At 55.0% G+C, this 21,493-nt stretch overlaps 1 protein-coding gene across 1 annotated transcript in view; it reads left to right on the forward strand.

Annotated features, from left to right (window-relative positions):
* SHB (SH2 domain containing adaptor protein B) overlaps positions 1-21,493 on the forward strand; it is a 133,143-nt gene that overhangs the window by 45,274 nt on the left and 66,376 nt on the right. Inside the window, exon 2 of the mRNA XM_045562446.1 lies at positions 1,425-1,545. Within this exon, the coding sequence (XP_045418402.1) occupies positions 1,425-1,545 (121 nt within the window). The remainder of the gene's footprint in view (positions 1-1,424; positions 1,546-21,493) is intronic.

The following is a 21,493-nucleotide window of genomic DNA, read 5'->3' on the forward strand; positions in this document are numbered from 1 at the left end:
TCACAGATAAGCTGTTCTTGTTTGGGGAGCAGTGGTGGCCCTGTGCTGTGCCTTCCACTGGGCCCCAGCCATGCACTGGTGACAGAGCTACCACCCGCTGCCCCTCTGCAGGCATCCCATTCCAGGCAGCTGGCAGTCACTCGCTCACCCTGCCAGGGCGGCTGCCATTTACCGGGCAGACAAAGGGTATTTCCCTTTCCCCTGGGGTTTGCAGGCCCCTCAAATACCTTGCATTCCAGGAGCTGGGAGAGAGAGGGGAGGCTCCTGTGGCTTCTAATTAAACCCACACTTTAAATAACAATTCATGCAACCCCAAGAGTGGAGAGTAACGCTCACCTACCCCCTCCCATGAGAGGCAGCTGGGTGGCTCTGGTTGGGAGCTGAGGAATTGACCTTTGCCGGACATTTTACCAAAGAAATCTAGAGGGACGTCACCTGGCACTTTTGTAGTGAAGCCGGGGATTTGTGGTAGGGGCATGGGCTCGGTGGGTTCTTGTCCTTTCCCTCTAAGTGCGCCCCTTATACGGGTTAGGAAGTAAGAGGTGGGAGGAACGGTGCCTTGTTTGCTCATAGCCTCCAACCAAGAATTTTTGCCCTTCTCCAAGGAAAATGTGGAACTTTGTCTCTAAAATGTTAGAATCCCAGATACTCTCATGGGATTGCCTCACCCCCAAGTGACTCAGTCTTTCCTAGTCATGGAACTTCTCTCTAGGGAGAAGGTGGGGGCTGGGCTCTGGAATACCGACAAGTGAGGGGACCTGGAGGTGGAGGATCTGGTGGAGCCCCTGCCCCTCTAGACATCGGTTTCCCAGTGTGTTGTAGGAACGTCTTTGGGTTTGTTGCTTCCAAAGCCCTGGCAGTCTGCCTGTCCATCCCTGAGCTGCCTTTGTGTTCTCATTTGGCCTCTCTGGGGCCACAGTCAACCTTACAGTCCGTTGATCTCACCAAATTGTTTTCTGATTACCCCAGGCGTGGTTGTGTTCCAGGTTTGGGGAAATTGAATGCCAAGCTAATTGTCTCTAGACAAGCTCTTCCGTGCCTCAGCCAGCACGAGGGGCATGTCAGCATTTCTAGGGTTTCTGCGATCGCGTTTCCAACTTTTCCTCCACTTCCATTCCATTAACTGAGCAATCCACATTCCCCGAAGATGCCCTCCAGGTTCTTGCCACTGTGCTTAGAATAGAGTGTGTTGCCTCCCCCCCTGTGCCCTTCTGTTCCCACCTCACTGCCTGGAGCCGGCCAGGCTGCGTGCACGGGCTCAGAGGGTGCAGCCCCGGCAGTATGTGGGTCCTGTTCCTGCCCCCAGGAGATGTGGGCTCCGTGAGGACGGGCTCCACCTCCCTTCCTGCCCTGCTCACCTAGCTGAGGCTTTGCTGAAAACAAAAAGCCACAGGTGGTCTCACCCACTGTCTTCCTCCCTGCAGGTGACCATAGCTGATGACTACTCAGACCCCTTTGATGCCAAGAATGACCTCAAGAGCAAAGCAGGAAAGGGGGAGAGCGCTGGTTACATGGAGCCGTATGAGGCCCAGAGGATCATGGCAGGTGAGCAGAGCTGCGGGCACAGGGGCTCACAACCCAGCAGCAGGGTGGTGGGGAGCAGGACACTCCTGGGTGGTCCCCAGCCAGCCAGGGATGGCTTGTGCTCTCTGGGTGGTGGTTGGGGAGCAGGGCCATATAGTCTTCCCCAGTTTTACCCACATCAGGAAAAAACGGGCAGGGCACAGCCATAGTACAGATACAGGGTGCCACATACAGTTAACCAAAGATGGGGGCCAAGAAGTAAATGGGGAAAAGAGGAGGAAAAAGTTCTGAATGAAAAAGATACAGCATTTGGACATCAAACTTGGAGCTTCCTAGCAGCTAGGGCAAAAAGGTAAGCAGGCTGGGTCACCTTGCTTTTGTTGTCTAGTAGAAGGGGGCAGACCAGTAAAATTATCCCTGGCCACTTTACCCAGAAATCTTTGTTTTGGGGCTGCAAGCAGGTTTACAGGAAACATGGAGACTTTCCCCCTGTGGCTGTTATCCTGTTGGCCTTTGATGACAAAACCTTGTCAGAGCAATTATGGGAGGCCCAGAAGAATGTGGCCGAGTATGCAACATCCTAGGAGCCTGTTTTAGCCAGGATAATAGGGAGTGAACAGTTATCAGACATCAGCCATCTTGAACAGCCGTGGGCAGGGTGGTAGAAAGGTCACGAGCAGAAAGAAACCTCTTGTGTGGGTTCTCTTGGCTGGAGATTATGGTGCAGAGACACAAGAGCAGCTGTGCATTGGCCCCTCCGACCCCGTACAGGTGGGGACACAGCAGGGGCACAGCACAATGCACAGTGCAAGAGGGTGACCAGGAACAGGTTGGAAGCTGCCCAGATTTAGAGGCCTATTGAATTGGTGCCCTGTATGTCTGGGGACTTGGGGTATAGATGCCTCTTTTTGTGGCCCTCTTACTTGTTTGGTGTTCATGTCTTTGAGTACTTTCTCTTGATTCCTTTTGAGTTAGCAGGACGAAGGGAAAGGAAGTGGCATTTACTGAGCGTGTCGCGTGCACTGGGCCCATGCTGAACCTTAGCTTACGGGGCTGCAGAGACTGTGTACGTCACTTGTTGAAGGATCTGGGTGCGAGCCCAGGCTCTGCCTCTAGTACTCTCTGCCTCATGCTCTTGTTCATGGAAAGCAGTTCTCTGACCAGCAGTGTGGCCTCCAGGGCACTTGGCCACTTTGCGAAGGGCAAGGCAGGTAGCAGTTGACCAGAGGGGCTTAGGCCACACTTCTGGAGGGCCACCTGTTGCCCTCAGTCACATCCTTCTGACCTCACCTGGCAAAGCAGCCTGTGTGGGCAGCCAGAGCAGAGAGCTGAGCAGATGTTCAGGGCTGGGGTCCCCGGGAGGGCATCCCGCTGTCCTGCAGCGACACTGGGAAGCTTCAGCACAGATGTGTGTGTCCGGGCTCTGCAGCAACCCCGGCTGCCACATTCCATTACGTCCACCGGGCTTGGTGAGACACCCACTTTGTGGGAGCACCAGGACTAGCTGCAGCCCCCGAGCCAGCAGTGCGAGCTGTGGCCTGCACCTGCTCGCGGCTCGGCCAGTCTTGCATTCGGCAGGTATTGGCCCGGGCTTGAAGGAGTGGTGGTTACAGGAGTGACTTTGGGACACGATCAGAATGTCAGAGCAGTGAGGGATCTTTGAAGTCATCCAAACCTAACAGCCTTGTTTTACATATTTGGAAACTGAGTCTAGGAAGGGAGAGAGACTCACCAAAGGACACACAGTGAGTTGGTGTCAGAGTGCCAGGTGTGGCCTGTGCTTACAGGGAAGACGTTGGGGCTGAGTACTGAAGGTTAAGTGTGGCATTTGTGTTGGATGCTGGGGCATCCCAGATATGACGCAATGAGGCAGGATGGGGCAGGGGCTGGAGGTCCTGCCCAGCCACAGGCAGGATATTATTGCAGGGGTCCAGGCTCAGGAACAGAAGGGAGGTGGGGAGGGGACATCTGCTGGGAGCCCAGACATTGTGGAAGGTCTGCCCCTGCCTGGCACCTTTGGAGTGGAGCCAGAGCTCCTACTGGGTGCTGTCTTGGACCTCAAAGTTGACCAGCTGTTTTGCTGGGTAGAATTGTCCTGAGGGACTTTGGCTTCTTAATGAGGGCACACACCACAGAGGCAGGTCCAAGGCAGGGCAGTGTGATGGAACCAGCAGCCGGTTTAGACTTTATGCTTTCTCTCTCCAAAGAAGCATTCTGTATAGTATTTGCTGCTCTTTGTTTTCTTCCTAGCTTGGAGGCTATGCCCAAGTTTACCCATGTTTTTTTTTTTAAGGATGTAGTTGATTAAAAGGGGCGTTTTCTGGTTGTAATGATCTTGCTGCAGCTCCCTGTGATTCCGAATTCTTAGTGTGTCATCTTTGTGTGTAACGTCACCACAGTGTGGATGCAGGGGCTGGACGTGGGCTACAGCTCGCTGAGCTGATGGGAAGCTCCCTGTAGGGGAGAAGGTGGGGGAAGAGCGGGTGGTGGTGATGACAGCAGTGGAGTGGAGGTGGCAGGGGAAAAGTTACGTTTAACCTTTCAGAATGACCCCTTTTTGGATGATGTTATATTTTATGTGTTTGTGTGCATGTAACTTCTTCCAGGGCAGTGACTTTGGTACATAAGCGCAGTGCTGACAGGAAGGCCGTGCCCACTCTGTGCCTGAGATGGCATTCCCGAGCGGGAGCCCAGGCTGGAGTCAGCAGATCTGGGACAGCCACTTGCCACCTAAATGACCCCGGGCCTCAGTTTCCCTCTGTGAAGCAGTGGCCTCCGAGTGGGCAGTCAGTAGGACTTCCAGCCGCTTTCGGCTGCTAACTGGCTGTTTGAGCGTAGCAGCACACTCTGCCTGTTTTTCCTACGTATGGAATGATGGGCCGGGGATGGTAACAGCAGCGAAGGCAGCTGGTAAGTTCTGTAGGACTGGTTTACAGCACTCGGTGTGAACTCTCACTGGGTCCTCAGCAACACCCTTTGGAGTGTAGCTGCCCATTTTACCAGTGAAGAAACTGAGGCACAGAGAGATTAACTAGCCCAAGGCACCCAGCTAGTTAGCTGTGGGGCTGGCTTCCCAGGCACTGTTTTGAACCACCATGCAGGGCATTCTCTCCGGGGCTCGTCGGCTTGAGTTCAGACTCCCTAGCACAGGCAACTCGGGCTGTGACTAACTTACGGTTTTGTCCTCTGCGTCCCCCATGCAGCAGGTGGCAGGGAGCTTTTGTGCACAGGGAACTTGGCCCAGCCCTGTGGGCTGTAGCGGGGATGGGGGGCATGGGAAGTGTGCCTGTTTCTCTGGGGGCTCCTCTCACCTCCCGGCCCCGTCTGCCTCAACTTACCCTCTACGCAGACTCCACTTTGTGTCACATCCCCGTTCCCACGAGCCTCAGAAAGGTTGCACAAGCAGCAAGACCAGGATCAAGCAGCACCGTCTGGAGCCCTCGCGTGCAGCTAAAACGCTCTCACATCCGCCCTGTGCTCCTAGATTCTCAGGGAATAACTGGGAAACGTAGGCCCCCCTTTTAGATGTGACTCACTCTTCCCCAACATCCTTTATAAAATTGTTCAAAGTGTCATCTCGCAGGATGAATCACTTAAGCATTAATTAAAAGCATTTTCACATAATTTTTAATATGTAAGCAATTGCCCATTAAAAAGTCCTGAGCATGTTTTTATTATTAAATCAACTTTATAACATAATAAGAGGAAATTAAAAGAAAGTCATCTCACACAGAGCCCCTCTGCCCCGACGTGGCCGTTTTCCTTGCGAACGACTTGCCTTCTGCCCTCTTTAACTCTGTGTGCCAGTAGGCGTGGTCCAGATAAAGCCAGTCACCAGTTTCAAAGGCAAGAGGGATATGCTTTTGTATCATCTGGTCCTCTGGCCTGGTCTCTTGTAGTGGCAGCATGTCGTCTAAGACTGTGGTCCCCAACCCCCAGGCTACAGACTAGTACTCGGTACCCGTCCGTGGCCTGTTAGGAACTAGGCCGCATGGCAGGAGGTGAGTGGCAGCCTGTGAAGCTTCGTCTGTGTTTACAGCCGCTCCCCATCACTCGCATCCCTGCCTGAGCTCCACCTCCTGTCAGATCGGCAGTGGCATTAGATTCTCATGGGAGCACAAATCCTGTAAACTGCGCATGCGAGAGGTCTAGGTTGCACACTCCTTATGAGAATCTAATGCCTGATGATCTGAGGGGAGCTGAGGGGGTGATGCTAGCGCTGGGGAGCGGCTGAAAATACAGATTATCATTAGCAGAGAGGTTTTTATAATTATTTCATTATATATTACAAAGTAATGATAATAGAAATAAAGTACACAATAAATGTAATGTATTTGAATCATGCTGAAACACCCTCCCAGCCCCACCCTTCAGTCCATGGAAAAATTGTCTTCCATAAAACTGGTCCTTGTTGCCAAAAGGGCTGGGGACCACTGGTCTGAGAGAGGCCTAGTATAATATCGTGTTAGAGACTGTGTTCCAGTTGGGGCCTCTCTGTTTCAGGAGAAAGGAGGCTGGAAATGTGCCTCTGGCTTGGCCTGCTGTGTGACGTTGGGCAGGTTGCTTCCCTTCTCTGGGCTTCAGTTTCCTCAGTCTGTAAGATCAGATTCTGCCTTCTCCACTGAGTATCATGAGGGTCCAAAGAGGTAATGGATCTGGAGTGACTTTAGGAGCCCTTAGGTTACCTGCCTCTGGGGCCACATTGGGCTTCTCTTGCTGCCCTTGTCAGGACTGCCCTGACAGTCCCCAGATGCCTTCTGCCCACTACCTTCCCACCTCCATGTGGCAGCAGCCAAAAATCTTGCCAGATTTGGGTGTCAGAGAGGCTGTCTCTGGCCACCCTGCCTGAGATTTCCCCTTCCATTTGTGATCGCTGCCATCTCTGCCCCCTGGTTCCAGGCAGCACGGTCCTCCTGGTGGCTGGGACAGCGCAGGGCCTTTCTGTCTGGGCCCCTGAGTCCAGGCCCCTCCCAGCCCCAGCTCCTCGGTGCCTGTGGACTCTGCTCCCAGGACGTCCACGCACTCGCCACTCTTGCTCACTGGGCTACTCTGTGCAGCTCTGATCCCCAAAGCATCCCTGCACCCTGAGCCCCTTCACCTCCCTCCGTCCTGGCTGCCTCTCACCTTCTGCAGGCCCCAGGCTCCTCCCTGGCCGGCTCTCCCCCTAAGTTGTCTCAGGCTTCAGCCTGTCCGGTGGTCCTGTCCCCTGGCTGGCGGATGGCTGGATGGAACTGTCAGGGCCCGGAGAAGAGCGCACATTGGCCAGGGTCGCACAGCAGCAAGCCACAGGGTGAGTCTCCTGACTTCCCATCTGCGGCTCCTGGGCCTTGTTTTGAAAGGTGTGGTCACCTCCTCCTGCCTGGCGGAGAGAAGGCTTGGTCAAGGACTGTGCAGAGTTCCCCGCTAGTCTGTCATTTACCAGAATGACTTACCTACCAGACAGGAAGGAGATAATCAAGTGTAAATAGATTTCGTATTAGTCACCCGATGACTTTCCTATTCTTGAGAAACGGCAGGGCTCACACACCCTGCCCGGTGGTGCTTACCTGCTGAGTGGCAGGGTGGGGAGGAGGGCAGGAAGCCTGGGTTTCCATGGTGACCAGTGGGCCCACTCAGGGGGTCACTTCCTATTCTGTCAGCCCCCAGTGCTTCTCACCTTTGACACTGAGCACAGCCAGGTTTTCAGGAAAGTGGACAGTTATTGACGGCACACCTGCTGTGGGCCAGCAAGGGTCCCTGCCCTCCAGGTGCCCCTGCCACAAAGGGGAGGTGGAAAAGGACCCAGAGAAGCACTTGATGTCTGTAGTATGAAACAGGCCAAGAAAGTAGACACTGGACATAGACATCTTGTCTTGGGGGAACACAGGGACAAGGACAGTAGGACCTCCTGAGCCAGAGGGGACTGCACAGGGTGGGTGGCATTCCAGCAAAGTCACACCTGAGGCCTTGGCTCAAAATGACCTTCCCAGCAAGACTTGCCCTGGCTACTTACCTTAAATTTCAACCCATCCTCCTGCTCTGTTTGATTTTGTTCCTTAAATACGTGTCATTATTTAGCATGGTACATATTTTATGTTTTATCTAATTTATCGTCTGTCTCACCACTGAGATGTGGGCTTCACAGAAGCAGAGGTGTCTGTTTTGTTCCCTGCAGGAACTTCGGTACCTACAGTTGTACCTGGCACAAAGTAAGTGCTCAGCACATAGTGGTTGAATGAATCGGTGCATTCATTCCCTCTAGGGCCCCGGAGCTGGTCTGCAGCATGCTGGGTCCCCGCCAGGAGCCCAGAGACCTCCTGTCCTCCTAAAAGTGCCAGGTTTGGAAAGTCTGAGTTTAGCCACTTGCTAAGTGGGTGGGAGGTGGGGAGGGAGCTGGCTTTGGACTCTGGGTGGGAGTCGGGCAAGAGCCTTGGGTGCCTTCTAACTAGTTCTGTCTTGGCAGCTGGCAGACCATGTGGGGACGTCTGCCTGTGCCTCTTCTCCCTCCCTCCCTGGGCTCCTTGCCGGAGGGGCCTGGGCTTAACTCATCTTCATGTCTGTGCTGGGCCCAGTAAATACTCACGAAGTGAATGAATGAGTGCAGGAATGCACGTCTGTGTGGAGAAGAAATGAAAGAAAAGGAAACAAACAGTAAACAAACACTCACTGTATACAGCCTTTCCCATTTGGCAAGACCCACTTGCTTGAAGTCGCCGAGGCTTCGTCAGGGGAAACGTGAAATGCATTCGCTCATTGGGTGGGTGTTTGCAAGCGCCTGCTGTGTGCTGGCACTGCTCTATGCCCTGAGGTCTATCAGTGAACAAAACAAAGTCCCTGTTCTCTTGGAGCTTGCAGTTGGCTGCAGGGCCAGGGCGGCAGTGTCGCCTAGCTGCGATTCCCAGGAACTCATTGCCCAGACACCACCGCCCTGGGGGACTGAGGCCTGGGAGTTGGGGGCTTTCTCAAAGTCAGGAGCAGAGTGGAGACTTGTCCCCAGGGCCATGGCCACCTTCAGTAGGTAGGATGGTCTTGGTGCTGTCTTCTGGGGATGAGGGGAACAGCTTTGGCCCCATGGCTGGCATGTGTGTTCCTCTCTGTTCTTGGGCCCCATGCAGGAGCACAGGTGTGGAGGGTTGGCACCCTGCCTTGTAAGTGTGAGGGCCCAGCATGCTGGCTGGAATCTTGCTGCTGTGCACTTGGCCGCTAAGGGCCCAGACCCCTAGGAATGCAGCCCCTAACTCCTCCTCTTCCCTGGCAGCGGTGAGAGCAACAAGCATTCTACCCAAGGTAGAATAAAGGAACAGGAGTGTGAGATAGAGGAGCTCACGTCCTCACCCCTGCCTCCGCCTTGCATTTCAGAATCTCAGAGAGAAGTTAAAAGATCTAAAAGTGCAGAAACTGATGGGAGTACCTGTCTGTGGTAGGCTCAAGAGGACTCAGGTCTGTCTGCAGCAATGTTCCTGCGTCCTGGACCCACCCAGCAGCTCCCTGCCTACTGGGCGGGCCGAGGGGTAGTGGGGAGACTCACACTGCGGGGTGTGGCTCAGTTCGGAAGTCATTTAGGAAGTCGGGCCTGTCTGGGAGTGTGGGATGGATTAGAGCAGAGCCTGATGTGGCAGGGAGACTGGTTCTGTGGTTCTGAGGCAGCGACAGTCATCTATCTAGGCCAGAGCGGGGGCTGTGGGAGTGCTGCAGGTAAGGTGGGGCAGGTGGGCGGAGGAGCCCGCCGGCCGGTGGGTGCAGTGCTAGAGGGAGAGGGGAAGCTGGGCTGACGCCACCAGTGGTGTCCTCTGGTAGTGGGAGGATGAGAATGCCAGGCACCCACTGGGGACAGTCCCATCTGAGAAGGGGAAGGAAGTTCCTGGGAGGAGTCAGTGAGTTCAGGTGTGGGCGCCTCTGAGGTTGGAGCGACCAGCTGGGTGCTTGGGAGAGGTTAAATGCATCAGAGCATTAGAGAAGCTACTGGGCTCAGGTCAGAGGAGGCCACCCCAGGAGGGGCTGGTGTGCAGGAGCTGCCCAGGGAGACCTCCAGCCCCAGTTCCTGCCCCTCCGAAGCCTGAAAAGTGAGATTCCATGATTTGCCCCACACCTCATTATTTGACTGATTAAAGTAGGGCTTAGGCTGGCTTTCTGGAAGCTTATAGAGATGACAGAGGTCTGTGTTTAAAGGGTGCCTTTTATAGACGGTGCCAGGAATCTCCCTAAGGCTCTAGGCAGAAGCAGGTGATTATTTTCATTTTGCAGATGAGGTGGTGGTTGACAGGAACTCTGCCCCCACCCAGGCCCCCTGCTCCCCATGGGGGTGACTTAGCAGGGGCTCAGGTTCCGTACTCCTCCCCCTCCTCCTGGGGCGACCTGCCTCCAGCTCTCCTTCAGCCAGCTTGGCCCACGGTGTTACTGTGGCACGCTGCCTCCCGTCCTGTGCTGAACTGGGCAGCGCGAGCACACGTAAATGAAATGCAGTTTCTTCTCCCTCCCTTCCGGTGCACAGGCTCGTGATTGTACCCGGCCACCGAAAAAATGAGGCACTGAAAGGGCTCACCTCCTGCGGCCTGAGCTTCAGTTGCTGCTCCTGTCTGCTCTCGCTGCTGCGGTCACTCTCCGCACGGTTCATGCTGATGCAGCACTCACCATGTCACATCCTAATTTATCTGCCAGACGGGGAGCCCCTGCGGGCGGGATCACAGGGCAGGCAGGGCCGGGAACTCTTGCCCTCAGACTGCCAGTGGCTGGTGTTGGAGCTTTCCCATGAAGAATGTCCCCCAGGTCGGAACTTGCTGGTTTTGGTGGAGTGTTGTGCAAGTGATGAGTAAATTCTCCCCCAAAGATAAAAAGCTCTCAGCGCTTAGAGCCTGGTGTCATGGCCTGCCAGGCTGGCTCACCGCTCTGCTCTGACCAGTGGTCCACGTGTCCCTCTCCCCAATACTGGTCTCCTGCCTGCTGGCCTGTGGCTCTGCCAGTTCGCTCCAGTCTGCCAGGCCTTGTGTCTCCATGTGGGGACTGTGTCTCCATGTGGGGACTGGCACATACACTCATGTCCCCACGCAGCCCTCCACGAAGCCGCCCTCTTCGGCATCCTGTCATGAGACTGGGGGTCCTTTCCAGTCTTTGCACTATCCTTGTCAGCCTCTCTTGGCCCCTGACGTCCCCGCCTGCCCCACACCCTGCCCCTCCTGCTGGGTACCTGAGCTGTCATCTTCCTCGTATGGACAGCCTTGACCTCGCCTTCCTCCAGCACTAGCATCTAGCTGCCAAATTTGGGACAACCTCTGGCCTGGCCCCCCCTGGCCTTTCCAGGCCCCTCCCCTACATGCCAGTACAGTCCTGGCACAGGGTGGGTGGGGGAGCCCTGCCCTTCTGGGTCCAGTGTGGCCTCAAGCTCTGCTCAGCCCTGCCCTGCCCTGGAAGCCCTTCTGCCCCTCTCCTCAGATGCCCGAGGTTCTTCAAGTCAGAACCTGACCAGTTCTGCTCAGTGGCGTGTTTGTCCGGGAGCCCTGTGACCTCACGCCCCTCCTAGCATCCCTTCCCCAGCCTCCCTAAGGCCAGAAGGCAGCGTGTGGATTGTTTCCATTTTGCTGGTGAGAAAGTGGGAGCAGAGGCTTGAGCGACTGCCCGGGGCCCTCGGGAAGGACCTGGCAGCCTGGGAGTTGCATTCCGCAGCCCAGGCAGGAGCAGGTCAGGTGGCCAGTGGGGTTGGGGCAGCCCGGGCTGAGGGAAGCACGTGGGCCTGAGGATGGTGGGACAGTGACGGACAGCCACGGAGTCAGGCTGGAGGGGTCCGTGGGCCACCCCTGCCCTCCCCAGCAACAGCAGGCGGAGGCCTGGAGCCCTGACGGCCACCTCAGCCTCACAGCCCAGCAGAACTGGAAATCAGCTGGTGGGTGACGGCACCCTTCTTTCCATGCCTTCTTCTAGGGTTTTCTTCACATTCCCTTCTGTAGAGCTGCTTCTGCTGAGAGAGTTCCGCTAAGGGCAGAGTTAACGCAGAGCCGCTGATGGGCCTGCTCCCGTGGGATTGTAGGGGGATAGGGCCGTTGTGGGGTGGGCTCGTGTCAGAGCCAGGTAAGGTAGAGGAGGGGCAGCCAGGACCCAAGCTCCTGTCCTGCCCTTCAGGGTGAAGCTTCTGTTGGACCCCTGCTGTTCTGGGCACGGTGCCAAGCACAGGGGCTGGGAGGTGGAGCCCACCTGGGCCCTGCCCTCAGGAGGGCCAGTCCAGTGGGAGGTGGCCACAGGACTGCTGTGGGCTCTGGGGCACAAAACCCTGCCCTTGTGGAACTGGGGGCCGCAGAGAGTGTGTGGCCCATTCCGCTTGGTTGGGGGCGGGTGTTTTAGGACCTGCTTTTCCCCTGGTGACTGGGTGGGAAGGATGGTGGGAGGGAGGCAATGAGGGGCATGGCCTAGCCCTGAGCATTAAGGGCAGAGTTGGAAGGTATTGCCGGAGCGTCTGGCCCAGGAGGGGACCCAAGGAGGTGCCTGTGTTTGCTGGAGAGGCCTCAGAATTGTGAAAAGCACCCACCCAGCGCAGGCGCTTAGGCCTTGGGCACCCCCACTCCTGCCCCACCCCCACCCCAGCACAGCCTGGGCTGTCGCACCAAGTGAGCCTCATCCTCAAACTGAGCCTTTGAGGAAACTAGAAGATGTTTTCCTCATTTTCATAATTTACATCCAGAAATGAGGAGGAGGGGTTTGTTTGTTATTAATATCTTCAGCCTGTTCACCCCCTAGACTTGAAACTTATTTTCATCTGGACCAAGATTTGTTGTAAATTCCCGAGGCTCTCAGTGCTAATAAAAAGCTCTCGGCTGCCTTTGGGGCCTTAGCCCCATGCCCTGGGCTTGGCTCTGACTCCCTAGTTCACGGAAGTGTCTGATCTCTTGGGGTGAGCTGGGGTGGATGGATCTCAAACCCGTGGGCCTCACGGTCCCTGCCCCAGGGGCCTTGACACAGGGTCCTGGAGTCAGCAGGAACTAGTGCTGTGGCCTGGACTGTATGTGATGCTGTTGCAAAGTCTTGCACTTGGGTATTAAAATCTTTCCCCTCTCTGCAAATCTTGATTCATAGAGTGACAATTTTAGAGCTGGGATAGACTGGGGGACTGTCTGGTTGCCCCTTTGTTTTATGGGTGAAGAGACAGAAGGCTCCGTGCATGGTGGCCGAGCTGAAGTCCCAGCCCAGGACCCCGTCCAGCCCCCACAGTGCTGCCTTATGTGGTTCGGTAGCACAATTGCTAAGCAGGGTCTGCAGCCAGTGTCTGCTTGGAGAGCTCGTTACGTGTAGCAGCAGGTGACTTGTCCACGTTGTGCATCCCTCAGCCTTTGCAGATGGCACCCAGGAGTTGTCACCTCTGTCTGGTCATGGGGCGAATGTAGCAGGCCCTGCCGCCGCCTGCCCCATAGGAGCCCCATCCAGGTCGGTCAGTAGCTCTGCCTCCAGGCCCCCCCCCCCCGTGGTGGCTTTTACCTCTCTTAGGTTTAAGAGTCTACGAGGAAAAATTGTTTGTTTAAGGAAATGTGAGTTTGCAGAAATTCCTAATTAACATTGTCCCATGGTTGGCTTTCTCTAATTTCTTCCAGGATCTTGGCCTTCAGTTGTATGTGTGGGGTTATTGCCATCACCACGTGTATTTATTCCTCTTTTTACTGGCTGCGAAGCACTTTCGTAGGCATTACCTCATTTCATCCTCAGAACAGCCCGGAGGCAGTACTTGTTATGCTCGTTTTTAAGATAGAGAAACTGAAAACCAGAGGATCTAGGGGACCCACCCAGGGTCACCCAACCGCAGGGCCAGGCCTCTGCTGGGGTCTCTTTTTACTACATCCTGTCAGTCCCTGTCTCCTGCCCTCTTCTTCCACTGTGGAGAGCGATCGGGGTAGATAAAAGTCAGTCACTGCTACTCCTCCCTAAAACTCATGGACAGGCACGAATGGTCTTTTCTCTTCTCCTCTTCATTTCCTTTGGCCTCTTATCTACTCGGCAGGTAAGTGTTGGTGAACTGCCAAGAGCTCAAGTCAGCATTCTAACTCGGTGTTGGATGCTGGGGGTAGAATCTGTGCCAGTGAGTATGCGTGTGGCCTCCAAGAGAACCAACTCCAACCTGTGGGGCCAGCCTCCTTCCCACTCTCAAGGGCTGCCTGGGGACCCCAGAGTCCCCAGCACCTGGTCTCACCCTGCGGCAAGGCAGGAAGTCTGCAGAGGACCCGGCTCCAGGAGTGTCCAGCCCAAGCCGCCTGGATGAGGCTTCCAGGTCAAAGCGTCCAAAAGGCTTGGCCTGAGAAGCTGTCCTGGGCTGAAGGACAGAACCGTCCAGGCTCTGCCCAGCCCACAAAGAGCCTTGCGTGTCTTCACAGTGCGGGTGAGGGAAGGCACAGTCGTGTCTGGAAGGAGCCCTGGGTTTGACACTAGCCGCGGAGCTATAATTATCGTCTGTAATTACACGACAGTGCCTTTGCCAGGGAGACGTGCTCAGTGATTATCTCCTCTTCTGACAAGGGTGGTTCCATCTCCCTTCGTAAGTAGTGACATAAACACACATGCGCACTTGAGCTTTCAGAATTACGAGAGGGCCACTCAGATCTGCGTACCAAGGACCCCTTTTCTAGGAGAAAAGCAAAAGCCAGGTAAGAGCCATGCAAGTGCTTTCTTGCCTGCTGCTGAAAAAGAATGCCTGCTTACCTCAGAGTCGACTCGGCCTCTGAAACTGAAGGGGAAAAAAAAAAAGAACCTTTTCCTGGTGCTTAGGGGAAAAAAATAGGAAAAGCATAAACCCATGTGACAATAATCCTGTGTTTACATACTGAGCACGCTTATGCTGCCTTGATCCTCAAACCACTCCAGGGCGGCAGAGAGGGCACGTGGTGCCATTCCTGTTATATAGAAGGGGAGATGAGGGCTCAGAGAAGGTCAGGCATTGAACTGAAGTCACACAGGAAACCAGGACTGGAGCCTGGCACCCTGACTGTGAGCCAAGCTTGTGCACCTGCCGAGCAGTGTTTCTGGTTGGTTTTGTGAGCTCCCTCAACCCCACGCTCTGAGGGCCAAGCAAGTGTCTTGCCCTTCATAGGGCTGCCGTGGGAGCCAGCTCTGTGGTCAGGACTGTGCTGGGGCCCTGGCTCCAGCGCTTCCCGCCCTCCTCCCTCCGAGCTGGCCACTGCCTTGCGCTGAGAGCTCAGAGTCACAGGAATGCTGTAAATCCCTATTGTGTCCCCCTTTACAAGGAGACAGGTGAGCAGGGCGTCACTTTACAAGGGAGACTTTAGAGGCCAAATCATGCCACTGTCCCCAGATGGACTGTGCAAGTTAACCCAGCATTGCAGACAGATGAGCCTGCCCAGCCTCGGAACTGACCCTGCAGGCGTGTGCACACAGTGCAGAGGATGCGGCTCGGTGGAATTGTCCCCCCAGGCTCTGCCCACTGGGTCAGGGCGAAGGGCCAGGTGCCCTGAAGACCCACGAGGACAGGACCTTCCAGGGTCCATTTGTACCATAGTTACAAGGTTGGGGAGGAAGTGAGGGCAAGGCAGGTGGGCAGTGATGAAAATGCAGATTCCTAGGCCCCATCCTTTAGAGACTCTCTTTGTAGCCCAGGAGTCTGCATTGTAATAACATGGCTCCATGGCTCTGGGACAGATGGTCCTACGGTTAGAGAGGCCCTGCTTTGGCAAAGGGCTCAAGCCTGGGGTCTCCTTAAATTCCTGATGCTCTGGTCTGGTCTGCCAGCAGCATCCTTCTCCCTGATTTCCTCCCTCCTTCTTTTTTCTCTCCTCTACTGGGGGTGCACGTCCTTTCTGTGTTTCTCTGACATTCCCCCTGCAGGTCCTGAGGATCTGGCCTATGGCTTTGAAAATACGGCAAGACATGAAAACTGCCCGCTCTGGTGTGGCGGCCCCAGCAGGGCCAGCCTCGTGGGCCTTCTCAGAGCTGTGATTCCTAACAATGACAATCTTGTAAATCTTGGGGCTGCCAAGTAGGACAGGGCTGAGGGTGGAGGGGCTGATGTGGTCAGGAGGAGAGTCACAAACTAAAGGCCTTGGGAGCTAATCTTGGCTCCTGGCTCCTAGTTTGAGTTTGGACAAGTCATCGTCCCTTCTGGGGCCTCAGTTTCTCCATCTCTAAAATCAAGGCTTCAACCTGAGCCAAGGTGAGCTCATTGCTAGCCTGCCCTGGTGGTGGCAGTAGTAGCCGTAAGACACACCGGACACACAGACCCTGCTAGGCCCAGGGACACGATCTCCCAAAACACAAAAGCCTCTGGCTGCCGTCTCGGGTGCCTTTGTTCGTTTGTCCCCAGTCTTGATCAGACGCCCACACAGTGCGACACTTGGTGTCAGCAGCCTCCACTTAGTGCTCCGGGAAGTCACATGAGCCTCCCTGGGGGATGTCTTCCCACAGAAGCCTGCTTCCCAGTGGGGCCTAATTTCACTGTGCCTACTTTAAAAATAATTTTGTAATATATGTTAAGGGGCTGTCAGAGTAAAGAGACGCAGCCATTTGAGCTCCTGGGCACCCCACATCTGCAGCAGGCTGTCTTGCACCCCTGCAGGGGACAGCCCTTGGAGAGGAGATTTGAACTGAGCAAGCAGGGCCCTCCCAGAGCCCCCCCACTCACTGCGCCCTGATGAGTTTCCCAGGCCGGGCCAGATCATGTTACTCTCCTGCTCTGAGACCTTCAGTGGGTCCCACAGATCAAGTCCAGACTTTCCCAGCCCTCCCCATGCCACGCCTCCCCAGGTTTCCCCCTCAGGACTCCAGGCAGCACCCCCTTGCCTGTGCTGTCCTCGCTGTTCTCTGCACCGAGGCGCTCCCCAGGGCGTCCCTCCCCGTGCTCCGCCTTGCTTGTCAGTTCCGCCCGTGGCCTGGGCAGGGCTTGAGAGACTCAGTCAGTTCCACAGAGCCCAGCACTGGGGAAGAGCTTGTTGACATGGGGCGAAATGGGCCTTTCCTCTGCTCCCGTCTCAGCCTTGCCTTTGAACTCAGTTTCGTGGCTGCAAAGGTAATAACGACTTGGACTGTTGAATCTCCAGTTTGTCCCTGAGAAATGAGCATTCAAAAATAGGATTTTGAGGCTGTCAGAGCACGTGCTGTCCTGGATTTGAAAAGAGGCGAGGCAGAGACCATGTGTCTGGCTCTGGGGGTGGCGGGGGAGGTTGTGAGTCTCTGGGGCGTCTGCGGTTCTGGGAAGTTTACAGTTATGGAGCCCTGTGGTCGGGAAGCCCGGGCCAGCAGGAGAGGGTCTGACTGAGGACCGTGCCGGTGCCCTGGCTCCAGTGCTCCCCGCCCTCCTCCCTCCACGCTGCCCACTGCTGGCCACTGCCCCGCGGTCGGAACTCTGAGAGCTCAGAGCAACAGGAATGCTGTAAGTCCCCGTCCTGTTCCCCTTTACAAGGAGGCAGGTGAGTGGGGCGTCCCTTTACAGGGGAAAGCAGCTCTGTCACAGCAGAATGCAGCAAGTGCCTGCCACGTGTCCTGCTTGCTCCTGCCTCCGCTTGCTCGGTCGTACGCAGTAGATGCCACGAGCCAGGGAGAAACGTGGCTCCTGTTCATCCCCACCTCCATCTCAGGGCCCTCTGTCCCCCAAGGGCTCCTCCTGGGCCCTCGTTTCACAGAAGCTTCTGGCCCCCTGGACACCTGTTGTTCAACAGACATCTGGCTGGGGGTGAAGGGGCAGGGCTCCTCGGCCTCCATCTCTCTTTGTGACCCAAGGGGCAGCAGGCCTTGGGGACTGAGGAGGGTGGAGCTGGGCAGTCCAGGTCAACCACAAGATGAGATGACTTGGTGGCAGTCCTTTCGGAGAGCTTTGCCCGTGAGCAGTCATGTTGCACCTCTTGTGCCTGTTCCTATGCTGGGTGCCCAGGGACAGACGGAAATGAGACCCAGGCCCCAGTGGGAGGTAGATTTGGACCCAGCTTGGGCACTGACATGTCTTGGACTTCACGTGATGGGGACCCTCACAGAGGTGCTGCAGTCACTCAGGGTCCAAGGGAAGAGGAGGCAGGAAAGGCCTCCGAGGAGTCAGACCTTGGCCTAAGTCCTAAAAGATGTGAAAGCAGGCCAGGAGGCAAGGGGCCTTCCAGGCACCGGCCTGAGCTAAGGCCTGAAGAAGGGACTAGTGGAGGCCCTGGCGACCACTGGTTGTTTCTCATGCACTGAGCTGGATCCCGAGGCTAACTCGGAGGTGGGTGCCACGTGGGGAAGAGGGAAAGGATGGCTTTGCAGGTGGGCCTGTGCCACGCCAGAGGTAAAGACAGCAGCCAGCGTGGCTGCAGCTTTGGGGACCTGCAGAGGGTGTGTGGGGAGATGTGTCTGCAGAGGTGCCCAATGGCCAGTCCATGGCGGGCTTTCCGAGCCCCTAAAAGGGGCTTGGGCTTTACCTCTGGGACTGTCCGGAGTTACTGAGCCTTAACCTGCCCCCACCCATCAGCCTGCCTTTTCCCTGGATCAACGGTTGGGTGCACTGAGACCCTGCTGAGACCACGCTGGTGCATAGATTTATCCCATAGAGCTTTTACTCTCAAAAACCTGGGTCCAGTTGGAAAATTAGTCCAGGGTAAGAAGTTGAATATGCAGAGTCACGTGGCAGTTAGAGCCAGCACTAGAAATGTCTTAAGGCCTTGGGTGACTAATTGGCATATGAATCAGGCAGATAGATAATCGGTGCTAGAGTGGGGTGGCAAAGGGACACAATTCCTCCCAGGGTGGTTGGGGACAGCCCTTGAAAGAGGTGAGGTGTAAGCCCGACCTTGAAGGCCTTTGGGTGTCGAAAAGAGGAGCTGAAAGGAAGGTCATGGCCGGGGATGTGGGGGTGAGAGGCTCTGACCTGGGCTCGGGGCCAGCATGTCAGTGGACACCCTGATGTTTGTGACTCTGAATCTGTCTAGCTTTCAGGGGCCAGGGAACCAGCCGGTGTTACAGAGATAAGGGTTTTAGGCTCTCACCTAAGTGTTAGTTGACTTGCCAAATATTTTTAAAGAACTGCTGCTTTATTTAAATAATATTTAAATAAAGTGTTTTAAAATACTGCCCTCAGAATTACTTAAGGCAGGTCTGTGCAGCGTGGGCTCCTGTGTGCACAGACTTATGTGCGTGTGCAGGCCTTGGGCCTGGGTGGAAGACCCTCCATCCAGGGGCTGTGCAGCTGCGTGGCTGTCCCCACCACAGGCTGTTCTCCCTCCTGAGCAGCTTCCACCACGAGCCCCAGCTAAGTTCAGATGTGATCCCAGTGAGAACCTGAACAGCTCATCTTGGGTGTGAGGGCAGAGACGGGGTTCAGAGCCTCCTGAAAACTGAGATGCTCAGTCAGGCCTGTGGCCAGATGGCCCAGCGGCTTCCTCGGGAGGCTGCCCTGCGTCCACTTCCACCTGCAGGCCGTGGCTGGCTCTGGGCGCACAGAATGGCTGCAGTCGTTTCAGCCTGGACGTTTTTCAGAAGAGCCATTTCATGTTGTCCACCACATAGGAAAACCTCCACAAAGCACCCAGTACATTTAATGTTAAACAGCGGGAGCTTCCTGGTGAACCCTGTAAGAGGAATTGGTTGCACATGAAGCCCCCAGGAAACAGAATGATTTGACCTGTCATATGGAATTGTTGGGTGTGAGCCAATTGGATGTTGAAAGACAACTGCCCAGGACAGTGACTTGGGTCTCAGAGTGGTTGATCATAAACTGTTCCTTCTGGCAGATGTAAGGAGTGCAGCTGGGGTCCTAAGGACAGTGACCTTCTCTACGTGAGAATTAGCCAGCTCCGTCTGGGTGTGGAACGAGGGTCCCTGCAGGTGCTGGGGATGTTCTGGGTACGTGTGTCCTCCCTCTTCATGTTGAGCACCCCTCTTCTCTCTGCTCCCCCGGCCCCCAGTATCCCTCCACTATTCATGTACTTGACATTGTCAGTGAGGAGAACAAGCCAGGCAGGAGCCTCCCCGGGTGGAGGGGGAGTGAGATTGGAATGGACTTTGTGGAGATGAGACAGTCCCCAGCGGGACCTCTGAGGTCCCATGCTCCCCCAGGCTTGGAGCCCACCGGGACCACTGCCCGCAGAGGGGCATTCTTACAGACTGGCAGTCAGTGGCAGCCCCTCTGCCAGAGTTTGGAAAAGCAGAGCCTCCTCCCAGTCAGCAGTGGGCAGGCAGAGTGTCAGGCCCAGAGGCCAGCAGGTGTGCAGCAGAGGAGAGTTCCAGGGCTCCTCGGGAGGGCAGGTGGGACTTCTCCAGGGAGGCGTCTGGCCTCTTTGTCTCACCAGGACAAGGATGAGCAGGAGCCTGGGCGGTCATGTGGCCTGTGGCTGATGCCTCCCTCCGTCAGGGGACGTGAGTGAAATCTGAAGTGCGTGGCAGCAGCTGAAACGTGACAGCTGCCGCCCACCCTTCCTGATTCTTCCCGGCCCTCCTCCCCCCACCCGCTCCTGAGTGCGGAAGCTGGTCTGGCAGCGCTAGCTCAGCTGTCATCCCACATCAGTTTGCGCAGGTTCCCAGCGAGTGGGAGAGTGCCCAGCACGAGCAGATGATGTACTTAATGAAACACTCAGGAAGAACGCTGGAGTTCCAGATATTAGGGGCTGTGTGTCATGTTCTGAGCCCTGGAATCAGATCATGCCTTCTCAACCTTGCCACAGAGCACAGGGTCCTTCCTTTTGGGGATGAATATTGCAGATGTTGCATAGTGAGAGAGAAGTTTATTCTATTGAAAGGCACGGTACATGACTGATATTAAAACAGAAAAATGCAATGAGACATCTCCTTGTGGACATAAACCGATTGACAGGTTAGTCATTTATACCAGATGTCAGTTAGAAAGAAGGTCGGGTATCTGTGCACATGGATGTATATTCCTCTCTAATACATAACATCTGCATAGGGTTTTATGGTCTGTAAGGCTCTTTTACATCCTTTGTTTGGTTTTATTTTATAACAGCCCCACGAAGTTGATATTAACATTCTCCCCACTCCACGGCAGAGGCTGCCACGGCTGTACTGGGGCAAGTGGCTCCCCAGAGGACATTAGCTGGTAAATGGCAGGGCCAGGATTTGAACCTAAGTATCCTAAGTCTGGTTCTAAAATGTGCTTACCAGGTACTTGGAATTGCCAACATATTCCATACGTGGAATCAAAGGAAAAGTAATTAATCATTTGCATTATATTTGCATTTATTCTAACCTGATCAAGTTTGAATGAGGAATGAGCAGAAGAGAATAATTTGCATGCATGGTGTTCTTCTAGTTACTCAGTGAGGTCTAGTGACATCATTTGGCTGTCAAGGAGTTGGAAGCCCAGAGAGGTTGGAGGACTTGCCAGGGTCACCCAGCTCGGAGGTGGCCAGCTGAGAGTCCAGTTCAGATCTTATGGACAGTTTATACTCTCTCATGTTACAGTGTTGCCTATAACCACATATAAATGTGAAATATAAGGATGAAGGGATAATAAAGGGTGATTCAGTAAATAAGTGAACAACTGAGGTCAATCGGCCACCTAGAGTTTGGTCACTTTACAGATGAGGAAGCTGCAAGGAAGACGGGGTGCTGTCCAGTGTCTGGGGTCCATGGCCCCCTGCCCCCTGCTCTCAGCTTCAGACAAGCCTTTGCATTCTGAGTTTCCTGTAGGTCTTTGAGCCAACAGACAGGAATGCTCTTGGGGTTGTTCTTGGTTCTGTATCACCGAATTCCTAGTTGGAAGAGAACCTTAAATTCCAGAGTGCAGGCAGCCCCTCCCTGCCAAGTGAGACGGCAATCTCAGGCTCATGTCAGAAATTCCATCTCTCTCAACGGTGAGTCCACATTCTTACTCCCAGTTATTTTTAGGGGGGAACTTTTTATTTTTTCTTTCGTACCACTTTGGCTTGCCTGCCTAGCTGGGGTTTTATTTTCTGTCTAGCAAGTGTTGGAGCTGCCTTATTTTTAGCTTGGTTCGTGTTTCTTCCTGTGATTTCCTTTTTCTTCTAACTTAACACACACTCTCTCACTCTCTCAAATAGGCATCCTTTCCCATCGCACCCTCCCCACC

This window comes from Lemur catta, chromosome 10 (genome assembly GCF_020740605.2).
Source record: "Lemur catta isolate mLemCat1 chromosome 10, mLemCat1.pri, whole genome shotgun sequence".
Classification (NCBI taxonomy): domain Eukaryota; kingdom Metazoa; phylum Chordata; class Mammalia; order Primates; family Lemuridae; genus Lemur; species Lemur catta.